At 34.4% G+C, this 18,681-nt stretch overlaps 1 protein-coding gene across 5 annotated transcripts in view; it reads right to left on the bottom strand.

Moving 5' to 3' along the window:
- ABCD2 (ATP binding cassette subfamily D member 2) overlaps positions 1–18,681 on the bottom strand; it is a 76,959-nt gene that overhangs the window by 6,417 nt on the left and 51,861 nt on the right. For 4 of the 5 annotated variants that reach the window (XM_079937688.1, XM_079937690.1, XM_079937689.1 and 1 more), the window contains 2 exons: positions 12,015–12,099; positions 3,523–3,648 (listed from right to left, as the gene is read on the bottom strand). In XM_079937688.1, coding sequence (XP_079793814.1) covers positions 3,523–3,648; positions 12,015–12,099 — 211 coding nt within the window. The remainder of the gene's footprint in view (positions 1–3,522; positions 3,649–12,014; positions 12,100–18,681) is intronic. The other variant, XM_079937691.1, reaches the window with a different exon arrangement.

The raw sequence follows: 18,681 nt of genomic DNA, 5'->3' as shown, positions 1-18,681 counted from the left end.
CATCCCTGCTCATGGTGTATGATACTTTTAATGTGCTGTTGGATTCTGTTTGCTAGTATTTTGTTGAGGATTTTTGCATCTACATTCATCAGTGATATTGGTCTGTAATTTTCTTTTTTTGTAGTATCTTTATCTGGTTTTAGTATCAGGGTGATGGTGGCCTCATAGAATGAGTTTGGGAGTGTTCCTTCCTCTGCAATTTTTTGGAAGAGTTTGAGAAGGATGGGTGTTAGCTCTTCTCTAAATGTTTGATAGAATTCACCTGTGACACCATCTGGTACTGGGCTTTTGTTTTTTGGAAGATTTTTAATCACAGTCTTAATTTCAGTGCTTGTGATCGGTCTGTTCATATTTTCTATTTCTTCCTTGTTCAGTCTTGGAAGGTTATACCTGTCTAAGGATTTGTCCATTTCTTCAAGGTTGCCCATTTTATTGGCATAGAGTTGCTTGTAGTAGTCTCTTGGGATGCTTTGTATTTCTGCAGTGTCAGTTGTAACTTCTCCTTTTTCATTTCTAATTTTATTGATTTGAGTCCTCTCCTTCCTTTTCTTGATGAGTCTGGCTAATGGTTTATCAATTTTGTTTATCTTCTCAAAGAACTAGTTTTTAGTTTTATTGATTTTTGCTACTGTCTTTTGTTTCTATTTCATTTATTTCTGCTGTGATATTTATGATTTCTTTCCTTCTACTAACTTTGGGGGTTTTTTTGTTCTTCTTTCTCTAGTTGCTTTAGGTGTAAGGTTAGGTTGTTTATTTGAGATGTTTGTTGTTTCTTGAGGTAGGATTGTATTGCTATAAACTTCCGTCTTAGAACTGCTTTTGCTGCATCCCATAGGTTTTGGATCGTCATGTTTTTATTGTCATTTCGCTCTAGGTATTTTATGATTTCCTCTTTGATTTCTTCAGTGATCTCTTGGTTATTTAGTAACGTATTGTTTAGCCTCCATGTGTTTGTGTTTCTTACTTTTTTTTCCCTGTAATTGATTTCTAATCTCATACAATTGTGGTCAGAAAAGATGCGTGATATGATTTCAATTTTCTTAAATTTACTGAGGCTTGATTTGTGACCCAAGATGTGATCTATTCTGGAGAATGTTCCATGTGCACTTGAGAAGAAAGTGTAATCTGCTGTTTTGGGATGGAATGTCCTATAAATATCAATTAAATCTATCTGGTGTATTGTGTCATATAAAGCTTCTGTTTCCTTATTTATTTTCATTTTGGATAATCTATCCATTAGTGTAAGTGAGGTGTTAAAGTCCCTCACTATTATTGTGTTACTGTCCATTTCCTCTTTTAGAGCTGTTAGCATTTGCCTTATGTATTGAGGTGCTCCTATGTTGGGTGCATATATATTTATAATTGTTATATCTTCTTCTTGGATTGATCCCTTGATAATTATGTAGTGTCCTTCCTTGTGTCTTGTAACATTCTTTATTTTAAAGTCTATTTTATCTGATATGAGTATAGCTAGTCCAGCTTTCTTTTGATTTCCATTTGCATGGAATATCTTTTTCCATCCCCTCACTTTCAGTCTGTACATGTCCCTCAGTCTGAAGTGGGTCTCTTGTAGACAGCATATATATGGGTCTTGTTTTTGTATCCATTCAGTGAGCCTGTGTCTTTTGGTTGGAACATTTAATTCATTCATGTTTAAGGTAATTATTGATATATAAGTTCCTATTACCATTTTCTTAATTGTTTTTGGTTGTTTTTGTAGGTCCTTTTCTTGTCTTGTCTTTCCCACTTAGAGTAGTTCCTTTAGCATTTGTTTTAGAGCTGGTTTGGTGGTGTTGAATTCTCTTAGCTTTTGCTTGTCTGTAAAGCTTTTGATTTCTCCATCGAATCTGAATGAGATCCTTGCTGGGTAGAGTAATCTTGGTTGTAGGTTATTCCCTTTCATCACTTTAAATATGTCATGCCACTCCCTTCTGGCTTGTAGAGTTTCTGTTGAGAAATCAGCTGTTAAACTTATGGGAGTTCCCCTGTATGTTATTTGTCGTTTTTCCCTTGCTGCTTTCAATACTTTTTCTTTGTCTTTAATTTTTGCCAATTTGATTACTATGTGTCTTGGAGTCTTTCTCATTGGGTTTATCCTGTATGGGACTCTCTGCACTTCCTGGACTTGGGTGGCTATTTCCTTTCCCATGTTATAGAAGTTTTCAACTATAATCTCTTCAAATATTTTCTTGGGTCCTTTCACTCTCTCTTCTCCTACTGGGACCCCTATAATGCGAATATTTTTGCATTTAATGTTGTCCCAGAGGTCTCTTAGGCTGTCTTCATTTCTTTTCATTCTTTTTTCTTTATTCTGTTCCTCAGCAGTGAATTCCACCATTCTGTCTTCCAGGTCACTTATCCCTTCTTCTGCCTCAGTTATTCTGCTATTGATTCCTTCTAGTGTATTTTTCATTTCAGTTATTGTACTGTTCATCTCTGTTTGTTTGTTCTTTAATTCTTCTAGGTCTTTATTAAACATTTCTTGCATCTTCTCAATCTTTGCCTTCATTCTTTTTCTGAGGTCCTGGATCATCTTCACTATCATTATTCTGAATTCTTTTTCTGTAAGGTTGCCTATCTCCACTTCATTTAGTTGTTTTTCTGGGGTTTTATCTTGTTCCTTCATCTGGTACATAGCCCTCTGCTTTTTCATCTTGTCTATCTGTCCGTGAACATGGTTTTTGTTTCACAGGCTGCAGGATTATAGTTCTTCTTGCTTTTGCTGTCTGCCCTCTGGTGGATGAGGCTATCTAAGAGGCTTGTGCAAGTTTCCTGATGGGAGGGCCCATTAGTTTTATGAAATATTATTTATAAAACATTTTTGTTCATTTTTCCTTAAAACAAAGCAAAAACAACCATGCTTTATTTTCCTGTGCTTTCTCCAACTTAATCATTTGGAGGGATATCAAGTTGTGGTATTTCTTTTTCCTGGATATTTAAAAAAGAACTAAAAAGATGATGTAAATTATGTAATATATTCTTTCCCAGTGTATGCTATGGAATAATGACTGTTTCAGTTTTAAAAAATCAGTGGATTTTTCTACTTCCTTGCAGAATTATTGGAATGTGATGATAATTTTCAAAACATTTATTGTTATAATGTTAGGTTTGGTGTACCTTTTGTTCTTCCATTACTTTTATTTTCGCTCTCATATTTTAATAGCAGTATTTTCACATTTCAATTTTTCCCTTGACATAGAAATACATTGTTTTCAATTTAATTTTGGTAAGGTCCCACCCATTGGGCAGTCAAATTTTTGGAAATCTTAAAAGCCTAAAGATAGTTACTCAGAAGTATACAGAAAAGATCACTAATCTCTGTCATATGTTATCAAATACATAAACTTCATCCTTTAGCTTGAGATTGATTTTACTCTTTTAGACATAGTTTAACGTTAAGAGAAATACAGGCAGAAAATAACTGAAATGTCTTATGCTCTATAGTAAAAACTTTGGCAAAGTTATTCTTTCAGAAATATAAAGAAAAATCATCTATCATAAATGAGCATTGGAAACACTTACCAAAGAGAAGGCCTGTGTGTTATAGAAAGTAAGGAAATTCCAGCCCCTTTCGCAGCCTGAAATATCTTTCCTTCAACATCAATGCTGACAGCGCTGGTGCATTCATCCAGCAATGCATATTTTGGTCTTAAAAATAAGCACAAATACATTAAAATTTTTCATTTTGAATTATAAATCTTTCTTTGGGCAATATGAGCTGCAAGGTTAACAATTTTAAAGGAGCAAAAGAGAAAAATGACAATATTAATGGTGATAAATAATAAAGCAAAAAAGAAGTCATTACCCCTCTTCAGACTAGAATTTCATATTTTCTTAGATTTTACTTTTTTAATTAATTTTTATTGGAGTATAGTTGCTTTACAATGTTGTGTTAGTTTCTACTGTACAGCAAAGTGAATCAGCCATATGTATACATATATCCCCTCTTTTTTGGCTCTCCTTCCCATTTAGGTCACTACAGAGCAATGAGCAGTTTCTTGAGCTATACAGTAGGTTCTCATTAGTTATCTATTTTATTATCAATAATGGATATATGTCAATTCCAATCTCCCAATTTATCCCATCCCCCTTTTCCCCCTTGGTGTCCATATATTTGTTCTCTACATCTCTTCTTAGATTTTAAAATAGATTTTTTGATACCTGCTCATAATACAATATGCTTTATTGCAGATGGGTGAATCGTGAATATGAGGCAGAGGAAAAATAAGACAGTTTACTGAATGCACTTTCCTGCAGCACGCAGGTTCATTCTTGGTGACAAGGTTCTGACTAATTAACACAGAAAATACATTACACATAGTAGCTAACTATCAAACAGGTCACAATCCTGTTGGCAAACATTTATTGAGAAGATAATTTTATCAACAATGTGAGTACCTAATCACAATTAATGGAATTTCATTGATCGAAGACCCTACAAAAGTAAGTATGCTTAATCTGACAAATTTAGAGTAGGTATTTAACCTAGTAACTTTGAGACCATTTTCTTAAGGAAAAAAATCAGTAAATATTTTTCTGATTATACTCAACAATTTTATTTCCTAGCTCAATTTTTACTCTGGAAATGATTGTTTACTACTATCAGAGGCACCTATTATTTGCCACCATTTCCTCCTGATAACTCTCTCCCTTTCATTTTCACCCCACAGCTCTTTATCTTTTTTTCCTTTTCTCTGTTTTCTTTCAAGCCTGTCCGGGCTTATTTGGTACTCAGTAGCATGACTTAGTTTTGTTAATGGGACCAAAGGTCAACTCATGCCTGTCATTTATTGTTTATTTCAGGGTTGAAAATCAGTACCAAGTATTTACCAGGACAACTTCCTCTGAAGAAATTCTGATATTTTAGAATAAATGCCAATGAAAGTCCAGGACCAGATGGCTTCACAGGAGAATTCTACCAAACATACAAAGAAGAACTTACACTGATCCATCCCAAACTCTTCCAAAAAGTTGAAGAGGAGAGGACACTCCCAAAGATATTCTAACGAAGCCACCATCACTGTGATACCAAAAGCAGACAAAGACACCACCAAAAAAGAAAATTACAGGCCAACAACTTTGGTGAATGTAGACACAAAAATTCTCAAAAAATTAGCAAACCTAATCCAACAACACATTAAAAAATTCATACACCACAACTACGTGGGATTCATCCCAAGTTCACAAGGATGGTTCAACATAAGCAAATCAATCAACGAAATACACCACATCAGCAAAAAAAAGATAAAACCACATGATCATCTTGAAAAATGCAGAAAAAGCATTTGACAAAATTCAACATCCATTCATGATAAAATCACCACCACTATTATTCAACATAGTTTTGGAAGTACTGGCCACAGCAATCAGAGAAGAGAAAGAAATAAAAGGAATACAAATTGGAAAAGAAGTAAAACTGTCACTGTTTGCAGATGACATGATACTATACATAGAGAATCCTAAAGATGATACCAGAAAACTAGAAGGAGTAATCAGTAAATTTGGTAAAATAGCAGGATACAAATGAATGCACAGAAATCTCTTGCATTCCTATACACTAATGATGAAAAATCTGAAAGAGAAATTAAGGAAACACTCCCATTTACCACTGCAACAAAAAGAATAAAATACCTAGGAATAAACCTACCTAAGGAGATCAAAGACCTGTATGCAGAAAACTATAAGACACTGATGAAAGGAATTAAAGATGATACAAACAGATGGAGAGATATACCATGTTCTTGGATTGGAAGAATAAACATTGTGAAAATGACTATACTACCTAAACCAATCTAGAGATCCAAGGCAATCCCTATCAAACTACCAATGGCATTATTCACAGAACTAGAACAAAAAATTTCACAATTTGTATGGAAACACAAAAGACACCAAATAGCCAAAGCAATCTTGAGAAAGAAAAACGAAGCTGGAGGAATGAGGCTCCCTGACTTCAGACTATACTACAAAGCTACAGTAATCCAAACAGTATGGTACTGGCACAAAACTAGAACTATAGATCAATGGAACAGGATAGAAAGCCCAGAGATAAACCCATGCACATATGGTCAACTTATCTTTGATAAAGGAGGCAAGAATATAAAATGGAGAAAAGACAGCCTCTTCAATAAGTGGTGCTGGGAAAACTGGAAAGCCAAATGTAAAAGAATGAAATTAGAACACTCCCTAACACCATACACAAAAATAAAATCAAAATGGATTAAAGACCTAAATGTAAGGCCAGACACCATAAAACCCTGAGAGGAAAACATAGGCAGAACACTCTATGCCATAAATCACAGCAAGATCCTTTTTGACTCACCACCTAGAGAAATGGAAATAAAAACAAAAATAAACAAATGGGACCTAATTAAACTTAAAAGCTGTTGCATAGCAAAGGAAACCATAAACATGACAAAAAGACAGCCCTCAGAATGGGAGAAAATATTTGCAAATGAAGCAACTGACAAAGAATTAATCTCCAAAATATACAAGCAGCTAATATAGCTCAATATCGAAAAAAAAACCAACCCCACCCACAAATGGGCAGAAGACCTAAATAGACATTTCTCCAAAGAAGATATAAAGATTGCCAACAAACATATGAAAGAATGCTCACCATCACTAATCATTAGGGAAATGCAAAATCAAAATTACAATGATGTATCACCTTACACCAGTCGGAATGGTCATCATCAAAAAATCTACAAACAGTAAGAGCTGGAGAGGGTGTGTAGAAAAGGGAACCCTCTTGCATTGTTGGTGGGAATGTAAGTTGATACAGCCACTATGGAGAACAGCATGGAGTTCTTTAAAAAACTAAAAATAGAACTACCATACTACCCAGCAATCCCACTACTGGGCATACACCCTGAGAAATCCATAATTCAAAAAGAGTCATGTACCACAATGTTCATTGCAGCACTATTTAGAATAGCCACGACATGGAAGCAATCTAAGTGTCCATTGACAGATGAATGGTTAAAGAAGATGGGCACATATATACAATGGAATATTAGCCATAAAAAGAAATGAAATTGAGTTATATGTAGCAAGGTGGATGGACCTAGAGTCTGTCATACAGAGTGAAGTAAGTCAGAAAGAGAAAAACAAGTACCGTATGCTAACACATATATATGGAATCTGAAAAAAAAAAACGTTCTGAGAAACCTAAGGGCAGGACAGGAATAAAGATGCCGATGTAGAGAATGGACTTGAGGACACAGGGAAAGGGAAGGGTAAGCTGGGATGAAGTGCAAGAGTGGTATGGACATATATACACTACCAACTGTAAAATAGATAGGTAGTGGGAAGCAGCCACATAGCACAGGGAGATCAGCTCAGTGCTTTGTGTCCACCTAGAGGAGTGGGATAAGGAAGGTGGAAGGAGACACAAGAGGGAGGGGATATCGGGATATATGTATACAAATAACTGATTCACTTTGTTATACAGCAGAAACTAGCACAACATTGTAAAGAATTATACTCCAATAAAGTTGTTAAAAAAAAGGAAAAAGTACCCCCCAAAAATAAAAATAGTAATCCTTTAAGAAAAATTAAAATCCTCTCAAAAAGAGTACACAACTTTGATACTTAATACTCCTTGTGAAAGTTCTCCATTTTAGTTAGCTCAAGTGTTCCACATTACAGCTCAAATCTTGTTATTAACCCTTTGAGAATGAGGGGAGGCACCTTCTCATTATTATACTTTTCCTTCACTAGATTTTTTAAAAATTTTACTTAAAAAATTTTATTTATTTTATTTATTTATTTTTGGGTGCATTGGGTCTTTGTTGCTGTGTGTGGGCTTTCTCATTGCGGTGGCTTCTCTTGTTGTGGAGCATGGGCTCTAGGCGTGCAGGATTCAGTAGTTGTGGCAGGTGGGCTCAGTAGTTGTGGCTTGCAGGCTCTAGAGGGCAGGCTCAGTAGTTGTAGTGCACGGGCTCAGTTGCTCCACAGCATGTGGAATCTTCCCACACCAGGGCTCAAACCCGTGTCCCCTGCATTGGCAGGTGGATTCTTAACCATTGTGCCACCAGGGAAACCCTATTTTTACTTTTTATTGAAGTATAGTTGATTTACTATGTTGTGTTGATCATTGCTGTACAGCAAAGTGATTCAGATACACACACACACACACACACACTTTTTTTTCCCCCTCAGCCACGCTGCGTGGCATGTGGGATCTTAGTTCCCTGACCAGGGATCGAACCCGCACCCCCTGCATTGGAAGCATGGAGGCTTAACCACTGGACTGCCAGGGAAGTCCCTATACTTTTTTTTTTTTTTTTTGCGGTACGCGGGCCTCTCACTGTTGTGGCCTCTCCCGTTGCAGAGCACAGGATCCAGACGTGCAGGCCCAGCAGCCATGGTTCACGGGCCCAGCCGCTCCATGGCATGTGGGATCTTCCCGGACCAGGGCACGAACCCGCATCCCCTGCATCGGCAGGAGGATTCTTAACCACTGCACCACCAAGGAAGCCCCTATACATTCTTTTTTGATATTCTTTTTCATTATGGTTTATCACAGGATATTGAATATAGTTCTCTGTGCTATATAGTAGGACCTTGTTGTTTATCCATTCTATATATAAAGCTTACATCTGCTAATCCCAACTTCTTACTCCATCCCTCCCCCAGCCCCTCCCCCTTGGCAACTACCAGTCTGTTCTTTCTGTCTGTGAGTCTGTTTCCATTTCATAGAAGAGTTCATTTGTGTGATATTTTAGATTTCACATATAAATGACATCATATGGTATTTGTTTTTCTCTTTCTGACTTACTTCCCTTAGTATGATAATCTCTAGTTGCATCCATGTTGCTGCAAATGGCATTATTTCATTCTTTTTTATGCCTGAGTAGTATTCCACTGCATATATGTACCACATCTTCTTTATCCATTCATCTGTTGATGGGCATTTAGGTTGTTTCCATGTCTTGGCTATTGTGGATAGTGCTGCTATCAACACAGGGGTTCATGTATCTTTTTGAATTATAGTTTTGTCCAGATATATGCCCAGGAGTGGGATTGCTGAATCATATGGTAATTCTATTTTTAGTTTTCTGAGGAACCTCCATACTGTTTTCCACAATGGCTGCACCAACTTACATTCTCACCAACAGTGCAGGTCCTTCACTGGATTTAGCAGTTCTATTTCATTTTATTTTTTTCTCAATAAATTCTGCTTTTCAACTTGCTCATCTCCCCTCAACTTTCTGTGGAGCACTAAATTCTTTCCACTGTTATAACTTTATTTTTATTCAGTACCACATTATATCCAAAATATTTTAGATACAAAAGTTTCAAGTACTTATTTTAAGTTATAGGTACTTAAAATCTATTTAGGTTAGCATCTTTTATTAATGCCTGTTGTTTTTTCTTACAGAGCTTATCTTATTAACACACTGACACAGTGAGAAATTTATGGTCATACCTTACATTCCATCATATTACATTTCACCAATTATGCTGGGGATCATATTAGTGAGTATTTATGGATGAGGCTCAAACAGATTCAGGGTAATAGTGGGTAACAGCTAGTCATAAACGTCACACTGTAAAGTTTACTCTTGAATCTCACCAAATCATCTCAAAATGGTCATTCCAAAATGCACTTCACTAAAAATTCTGAGTTCACAAGTTTTGGTTCATACTTCTTTAGCTTGCCATATTCTTGAACTAACTGTGTCATTATTACAAATACCATGTTATTACACAATATTTTTTCATTAATAAAATCCAGGTATAACACAAAAATAATACATATTTGTATGATTTAATTTATATGAAATTGTAGAACAGGAGAAGTAATTTATGAGGATAGAAATCAGAACAGAAATTGTCTGCGGAGAGATTTGACTGGAAAGGGGCATGAGAGACTTTCTATGGTGATGGAAACATTCTTTATGTTAATTGGGATATTGGTTACATAATGTATATACATTTGTCAAAAGTCATAGAATTGTATACTTAAATACATTTATGTATTTGGTACATAACTGTTATAATAATAATAACACTAATGATAATACTAATAAATAAACCCTGGCTAGCTATTACATAATAGTACACATAATAGCATACAAAATAAAAAGAGAGATATAGGGAATTCCCTGGCAGTCCAGTGGTTAGGACTCTGTGCTTTCATTGCCACAGGCCTGGGTTCGATCCTTGGTCAGGGAACTAAGATCCTTCAAGCCGTGTGGTGTGGCCAAAAAAAAATAAGAGGGATACAAACAGCAATATACGTATGAAAGTAGTTACATTAAAAAATAGCAACCAACTTTTGTATACCAAAATAGAGAAAAAACTATATCAAAATTTTATGTGTTACAAGTAGTGAGACAACAGATTTTTTTCTTATTTTTACTTATCATATTTTCTACTTTTATAAAATAAACATATAATTATATTTAATAAAGTTGTTTAAATTATTTTTTAATGATAAATATTTTATGTTATATTCTTACCAAAAAGGCTGAACCTAAATATAATCAAGCTTTTAGCTCTAATTTCCAGTTTACAAGACAAATAGGAGATTGAGGAAAGAGGTAAAGGGATCTCATGAGGAAGGAATCAGACCAATCTACAAAGGACAACATTCTTACAGGACAACTGACCCAGTTTCTTTAACAAGTCAATGGCATAAAAGATGGGGGAAGGGGACAGAGGCAGGGAGAAGAAGAGACTCTTTAAAAAATAATTAAAAGATATATAACAACAAAATTCAGTATATAAAATTTGCTTGGATCTTGGTTTGAACAAACCAAGTATAAAAAAATATTTTTGAGACAATCAGGGAAAATGAATATGAACCAGGCATTAAATGATTTTAAGTGATTATTATCAAATTTTTAGTTATGATTATGATATATTATGTAAGAAAATATCCTAATATTTCAGAGATTGATGCCAAAGTATTTAATGAAAAAATTCCATGATTTTGGATTTGCTTTAAAATGCTTCATAAATAAAAAATAGATAAATCAAGTGCTGTATTAAATCAGTGTGATGAGAATATGGGGTTCATCTTACAATTTTCTCTTCTTTGATGAAGTTGTAATGGTTTTTCCATAATAAAAGATTTTAAAAAAATTGGTAGCCAACTTGTTGCTAAGTGTTTAATGAGGCTTACTTGATAATTTTTTTGTGTGTGGTTTTTATCAGCTTTTAAATGTTCCCTATGAAGATATTATTGTTTCCACTGCAGCTTCTTCAAGAGTATGGCATATGCCCCAGCTTATGGTCTATTCAGGCATTCATGTACATAACTCTTGGGCTTTTTTGCCCAAGATAAAAGTATTAAAAGTGAGTAACAACTCAGGTTTTCATTGCCAGAGGCTTAATGTAAAAAAAAAAAGGGGGGGGGGAATTTATTTTTCACAGAAGAATAGGACAAAAAAGAGGAATAAATCAGAATAGCTTTAACACTTCTTTTCAATGTCTTAGGTTTGGTACCTTGAATTCAAAAGGCTATGAAGCTGGTTGCAAATAGAAAAGTTTTATCAAGAGAAATTTTTTCCTGCATCTCTTTATTTCTGAGTCCATGAAGACTTAGGCTGGCTGGTTCCTTTTTCCATTGGATATGCCTCTGATTTTCAAGGAGGAGAGCACTACTAAGTTTTATAGGCTACTGAGTGGTTAGAAAGTTAATTTAGTTTGAATTTAATAATTTAATTGAGATGTATTACTGAATGTCTACCTCCTGTGTTCACAACAGTATAACAGTGGTTATGTATTCTTCACATTTTAAAATTAATAATAATCCTATTTTCAAACTTAGGACATATAAAAATTTAATTTTTTCATCTAACATTACTCAACAAAAAATTTTTTTTAAATACTTGGAGATTTCTGTCACATTAAAAAAATAACCTAGGAAATTAAAAAACTGTAAATTCTAAGCACTAGTTTTTCAGAAAAATATTTTCAGACTAAAGATGAGGGCACGGAATCCTATTCAAACATTTTTTGGTTACAACAATGGAATAGTCATTACTTGAGTATAATATACTTACCTATGGTAAAACATGCGAGCCATGCCCATTCTTTGCTTTTCCCCTCCTGACAGGACATCTTTCCAGTCCATAACAGCATCCCATCCTTTAAAATATATATAAGTATATATTTTATAAAGCATCTTTTAACTAAAGAGAGCATCTTTTACAGTTTTTATCTAGACAAGTGATTCCTAGCAAGTTTAAGTTATTAACACAAAGAACCTGATATTCCTCAGAAATGCTTGGATAAGCTAGAGAGCCTTATTTTTAAGCATTTTAATTTAGATTTGATATTTTTTACAAGTAATAATTACTTACATTGACAAAACGTCTTCTAAGAATTCCAAATACTGACACTTTGAAAATGTGTTTGTTTCTGAATATCTCCAAAGAGTTGATAGACTTATTTTGGAGGGTGGTGGGAGAAAAGATCAACAGATTTGCATAGGCTTACTGCAAAGTCTACAAAGGGTATGACAGGAGCTAACTTAAATGGTTTCCATCTGACTGGCACTGTATATGAGTTTTCTCATTATATATTTCACAACCTTATTAGGTAGCTATTATTAGTTTTATTTTATAGGTCGATAAGCTGAAATTCATGGAGAAATTGATATATCGAATTTTACACAGCTATATATTAGAGCTAGGATTTATATGCAGATCTATTTATATGCAGGACTTTCTGTTGGCTATTTATTCAAAAAGCAAGCCTTCTATTTTTTAATAAAATAGGTTAGATCAATACATACTGATATAGAAATGTACCTAGAATATTTTTTATATGGAAAACCAAATTGCAGAATTGTGTGTGTATTTGTATACAGTTGACCCTTGAACAACACAGATTGAACTGTGAAATACTTATACAGGTATTTTTTTCAATAGTAAATACTACAGTACTATACAATTTGCAGTTGGTTTAATCCACAAATGCAGAATGGCAGATATGGAGGAAACTTGGTTAAAGACAGCCTACTATAAGTTATATGCAGATTTTTCGATTGCCTGCTAAAACTTTTGAGTTTAGTGGAACAAAGGACATGATTTATATAAATATGTAAAATTAAAGTTTCCTTTGACTCAAATACTTTTCTCTTTCGCCTTCTCAGTTGGCAGGGGGAAAATTTTTTAAGCCCAGAACACTTATCTACTGTATAGCAATCTGAATCTATTTTTCAAATCCTCACTTATGTTTCATAAATGTTATACAATTAAGTCATAGAGAAAATTTTCTTTCTATGATTTTCACTAGAAGAACACATATACATATATAAATTATGATTGCATTTCTGTAAATAAATACACATACACAATCTCTCTGGGAATAGAATTATGAGACATTTACTTTCTAAGCTATACATTTTTATAATATTTGAAAATTTTATTATTTTAAAATTATTTTTATGGTCTTTCTTAATTTTGTAATAAGAAAAAAATGTTACTTAGAAACAAAACCATGGGGCCTATTAGGAAGACAGCCATAGCAAGTATTTTTCTGAAGTGGGAATATCATAAAATGGAGCAGACTAGGCAAAACCTGATTTTCAAAGAGGAAAATGACTGTCAAAACTTCACACACACACACACACACACACACACACACACACACACACACGACATTTCCAAATCCCAGAGTATTCAAGGCTTAATTTTTCCATTTGGAAAAAATCCAGGCTCTTTGCTTTCTTTATTCTTCCTCAGCTGAACTTTCATCTTTATTAAAATTTCTAAATAAACTTGGTCAAAGGGAAAGGAAATAAGAAGTAGAGTTTCATTGTTTCTTGTGCCCTGGATTGAAAATAAGACTTTCCCTGTTTCCCAGTGATACTCCCCAGTAGGGACCAGTGTTCATTCTTGGGCAAACTTCCAGGGATTTTCTATCTATTTAAAACCATAATTTTAAATTAGGAAAAAGCAATCTCTAAATGCCATGTGGTTCAAAGTTCTTGCTTCTAGTGAAAACTGTTGAAATAAAATTTTCTCTATGACTTAACTTTATAGCATTTATGAAACATAAGTGAGGATTTGACAAATAGGTTCAGATTGCTACACAGTGCAGAAAAATTCTGGGCTTAAAAAAATATCCCCCCTCCACTGAGAATGCACAAGACAAAAGTATTTGGGTCAAAGGAAGCTTTAATTTTATGTATTTTAAATAAATCATGTCCTTTGTTCCACTAAACCCAAAAGTTTTAGTAGGCAATATTTCATGATCAGAGAACATATAAATCAAAACTCTAAGTCATAATATCATATTTGATGTTGAAATGGTGAGAATAAGTCAGTTAAGAAGTGAACAGTATTCCTGCTTCCTAAAGATGAACAAACTGCTTTAGTTCACGTCTATTCGTTAACACTTCTACTCCTTTCTATTTTGTAATATCTTTGATGGATAAAAACATAGTTTTAAAATCCATCTTTTACTAAAGCAAAGAATATCTCTAAGCAAAGTGTTAGCTAATCTTACTAGAACTTCAGCATGCTTCTTCCAGAGTAAGTGATGTCCTTGCAAATTTAAATGCTTTCCTGCTTTACTTTAAAACAAGTTTCAGGTTTTAAGGACTAGGCAAGTAAAGTGGGTTTCCTTAGCATTTGTTTTTTTATGTGTAAGGATATAGCAAATCTTATTAGTATCTAAGAACCTAAGATAGCATAGCGCAGTGGCATAGCCTAATATAGAATATTGACTTTCACGTCCCATCGGTGTTTGAATCCCTGTCCCACCACTTGCTGAGGGCCCTGGGGAAACTACTAAACTTCTGAATTTCATCTGTAAAAGAGAGTTGGTAAAACCCACATCATGAGGCAGTCACAAATATTAAGCAGGATGACACTGTAAATTGCTTAATATGTTATATTCTGCAGAGTAAGTACTCAATAAACCATAACAATTACTATTACACTATTAAGGTTGGAAAATTCTTAAAAACAGTTCCAGAATTTCTTTTGACTTCTAAAAGGATAGAATATCTCATGTTTACTATAAATTTCTATTCAGATTGTTCGATTTCAAACTTACCCAAAATAACTTACCCCAAATTAACAGGCAGTTGTTATTCAGCCACAGTGTTTTAAAACTGGGGAAAAGTTGACCATATGAAACAAAAAGACAACCTGCTTTCCATATTTACAGCACTTATGAATTATGATATTATAAACACAATAAAATAAATAGAATAATGCCTCTTTTGCCTAACTCATTTGCTTATTGTAAGGATCAATAAAATAATACATGTGAACTTTCTATATAAAATATCAAGTACCATCACACAAAGACAAAATATCATGGTATCAATATCAACTAGTTCTATTACCTTTAGCAACTGATTCTTGCACATTTACTATGTGCCACTGTTCTAAATACTTTACATACAGTCTAACTTAATCTTCACAGAATCTTTATAAAGTAGATATTTATCCCCACTTTATAGGTGAGGATACAGAGAACAGAGCTATTTAAGATTTTTTTTCAACATCTTTATTAGAGTATAATTGCTTTACAATGTGTTAGTTTCTGCTGTATAAGAAAGTGAATCAGCTATACGTATACATACATCTCCATATCTCCTCCCTCTTGCGTCTCCCTCCCAGCCTCCCAATCCCACCCCTCTAGGTGGACACAAAGCAGCGAGCTGATCTCACTGGGCTATGTGGCTACTTCCTACTAGCTATCTATTTTACATTTGGTAGTGTATATATGTCCCTGCCACTCTCTAACTTCATTCCCAGCTTACTCTTCCCCCTCCCTGTGGCCTTAAGACCATTCTCTACGTCTGTGTCTTTATTCCTGTCTGGCCCCTAGGTTCTTCAGAACCAATTTTTTTTTTTTTTTTGGATTCCATATATATGTGTTAGCATTCGGTATTTGTTTTTCTCTTTCTGACTTACTTCACTATGTATGACAGTTTCTAGGTCTATCCACCTCACTACAAATAACTCAATTTCATTTCTTTTTATGGCTGAGTAATATTCCGTTGTATATATGTGCCACATCTTCTTAATCCATTCATCTGTCGATGGACACTTAGGTTGCTTCCCTGTCCTGGCTATTGTAAATAGTGATGCAATGAACATTGTGGTACATGACTCTTTTTGAATTATGGTTTTCTCAGGGTATATGCCCAGTAGTGGGATTGCTGGGTCATATGGTAGTTCTATTTGTAGATTTTAAAGGAACTTGCATACTGTTCTCCATAGTGGCTGTAACAAGTTACATTCCCACCAACAGTGCAAGAGGGTTCCCTTTTCTCCACACCCTCTCCAGCATTTACTGTTTATAGATATTTTGATGATGGCCATTCTGACCAGTGTGAGGTGATACCTCATTGGAGTTTTGATTTGCATTTCTCTAATGATTAGTGATGTTGAGCATCTATTCATGTGTTTGTTGGCAAACTGTATGTCTTCTTTGGAGAAATGTCTATTTGGGTATTCTGTCCATTTTTGGATTGGATTGTTTATTTTTGATATTTATTGCATGAGCTGCTTGTATATTTTGGAGATTAATCCTTTGTCACTTGCTTCATTTGCAAATATTTTCCCCCATTCTGAGGGTTGTCTTATCGTCATGTTTATGGTTTCCTTTGCTGTGCAAAAGCTTTTACGTTCCATTAGGTTGCATTTGTTTATTTTTGTTTTTATTTCCATTTCTCTAGGAGGTAGGTCAAAAAAACCTTGCTGTGATTTACGTCATAGAGTGTTCTGCCTATGTTTTCCTCTCAGAGTTTCATAGTGTCTGGCCTTACATTTAGGTCTTTAATCCATTTTGATTGTATTTTTGTGTATGGTGTTAGGAGAGTTCTAAATTCATTCTTTTACATGTAACTGTCCAGCATTCCCAGCACCACTTATTGAAGAGGCTGTCTTTTCTCCATTAGATATTCTTGCCTCCTTTATCAAAGATAAGGTGACCATATGAGTGTGGGTTTATCTCTGGGCTTTCTATCCTGTTCCGTTAATCCATATTTCTATTTTTCTGCCAGCACCATACTATATTGATTACTGTAGCTTTGTAGTATAGTCTGAAATCAGGGAGCCTGATTCCTCCAGCTCCATTTTTCTTTCTCAAGATTGCTTTGGCTATTAGGGATCTTTTATGTTTCCATAAAATTGTGAATTTTTAAATTCTAGTTCTGTAAAAAATGCCATTGGTAATTTGATAGGGATTGCATTGAACCTGTAGATTGCTTTGGGTAGTATAGTCATTTTCACAATGTTGGCTCTTCCAAACCAAGAACATGGTGTATCTCTCTGCCTGTTTGTATCATCTTTAACTTCTTTCCTTAGTGTGTTACAGTTTTCTGCATACAGGTCTTTACCTAGGTTTATTCCTAGGTATTTTATTCTTTTTGTTGCAATGGTAAAAGGGAGTGTTTCCTTATTTCTCTTTCAGATTTTTCATCATTAGTGTATAGGAATGCAAGAGATTTCTGTGCATTAATTTTGTATCCTGCTACTTTACCAAATTCATTGATTAGCTCTAGTAGTTTTCTGGTAGCATCTTTAGGATTCTCTCTATATAGTATCATGTCATCTGCAAACAGTGACAGCTTTACTTCTTCTTTTCCGATTTGTATTCCTTTTATTTCTTTTTCTTCTCTGATTGCTGTAGCTAAAACTTCTAAAACTATTCTGAATAATAGTGATGAGAGTGGGCAACCTTGTCTTGTTCCTGATCTTAGTGCAAATGGTTTCAGTTTTTCACCATTGAGAACAATGTTGGCTGTGGGTCTGTCATATATGGCCTTTATTATGTTGAGGTAAGTTCCCTCTATGTCTACTTTCTGAGGGTTTTTATCATAAATGGGTGTTGAATTTTGTCAAGAGCTTTTTCTGCATCTATTGAGATGACCATATGGTTTTTCTCCTTCAATTTGTTAATATGGTGTATCACACTGATTAATTGCATATATTGAAGAATCCTTGCTTTCCTGGGATAAACCCCACTTGATCATGGTGTATGATCCTTTTAATGTGCTGTAGGATTCTGTTTGCTAGTATTTTGCTGAGAATTTTGCATCTATGTTCATCAGTGATATCGGCCTGTAGTTTTCTTTCTTTGTGACATCTTTGTCTGGTTTTGGTATCAGGGTGATGGTGTCCTCCTAGAATGAGTTTCGAGTGTTCCTCCCTCTGCTATATTCTGGAAAAGTTTGAGAAGGATGGGTGTTAGCTCTTTCGTAAATGTTTGATAGAATTCACCTGTTAAGCCATCTGGTCCTGGCCTTTTGTTTGTTGGAAGATTTTTTTAAATTTTATTTTATTTATTTTTTTATATAGCAGGTTCTTATCATTTTTCTATTTTATACATATTAATGTATATATGTCAATCCCAATCTCCCAATTCATCACAACATCCCTACCCACCTCTTTCTCCCTGTGGTGTCCATACATGTTGGAAGATATTTAATCACAATTTCAATTTCAGTGCTTGTGATTGGTCTGTTTATATTTTCTATTTCTTTCTAGTTCAGTCTTGAAAGGTTGTGCTTTTCTAAGAATTTGTCCATTACTTTCAGGTTGTCCATTTTATTGGCATATAGTTGCTTGTAGTAATCTCTCCTGATCCTTTGTATTTCTGCAGTGTCAGTTGTTACTTCTCTTTTTTCATTTCCAATTCTGTTGACCTGAGTCTTATCCCTCTTTTTCTTGATGAGTCTGGCTAATGGTTTATCAGTTTTGT

The sequence above is a fragment of the Stenella coeruleoalba genome (genome assembly GCF_951394435.1).
Source record: "Stenella coeruleoalba genome assembly, chromosome: 11".
NCBI classification, from domain to species: domain Eukaryota; kingdom Metazoa; phylum Chordata; class Mammalia; order Artiodactyla; family Delphinidae; genus Stenella; species Stenella coeruleoalba.
This window is presented reverse-complemented; position numbering and strand designations above follow the sequence as displayed.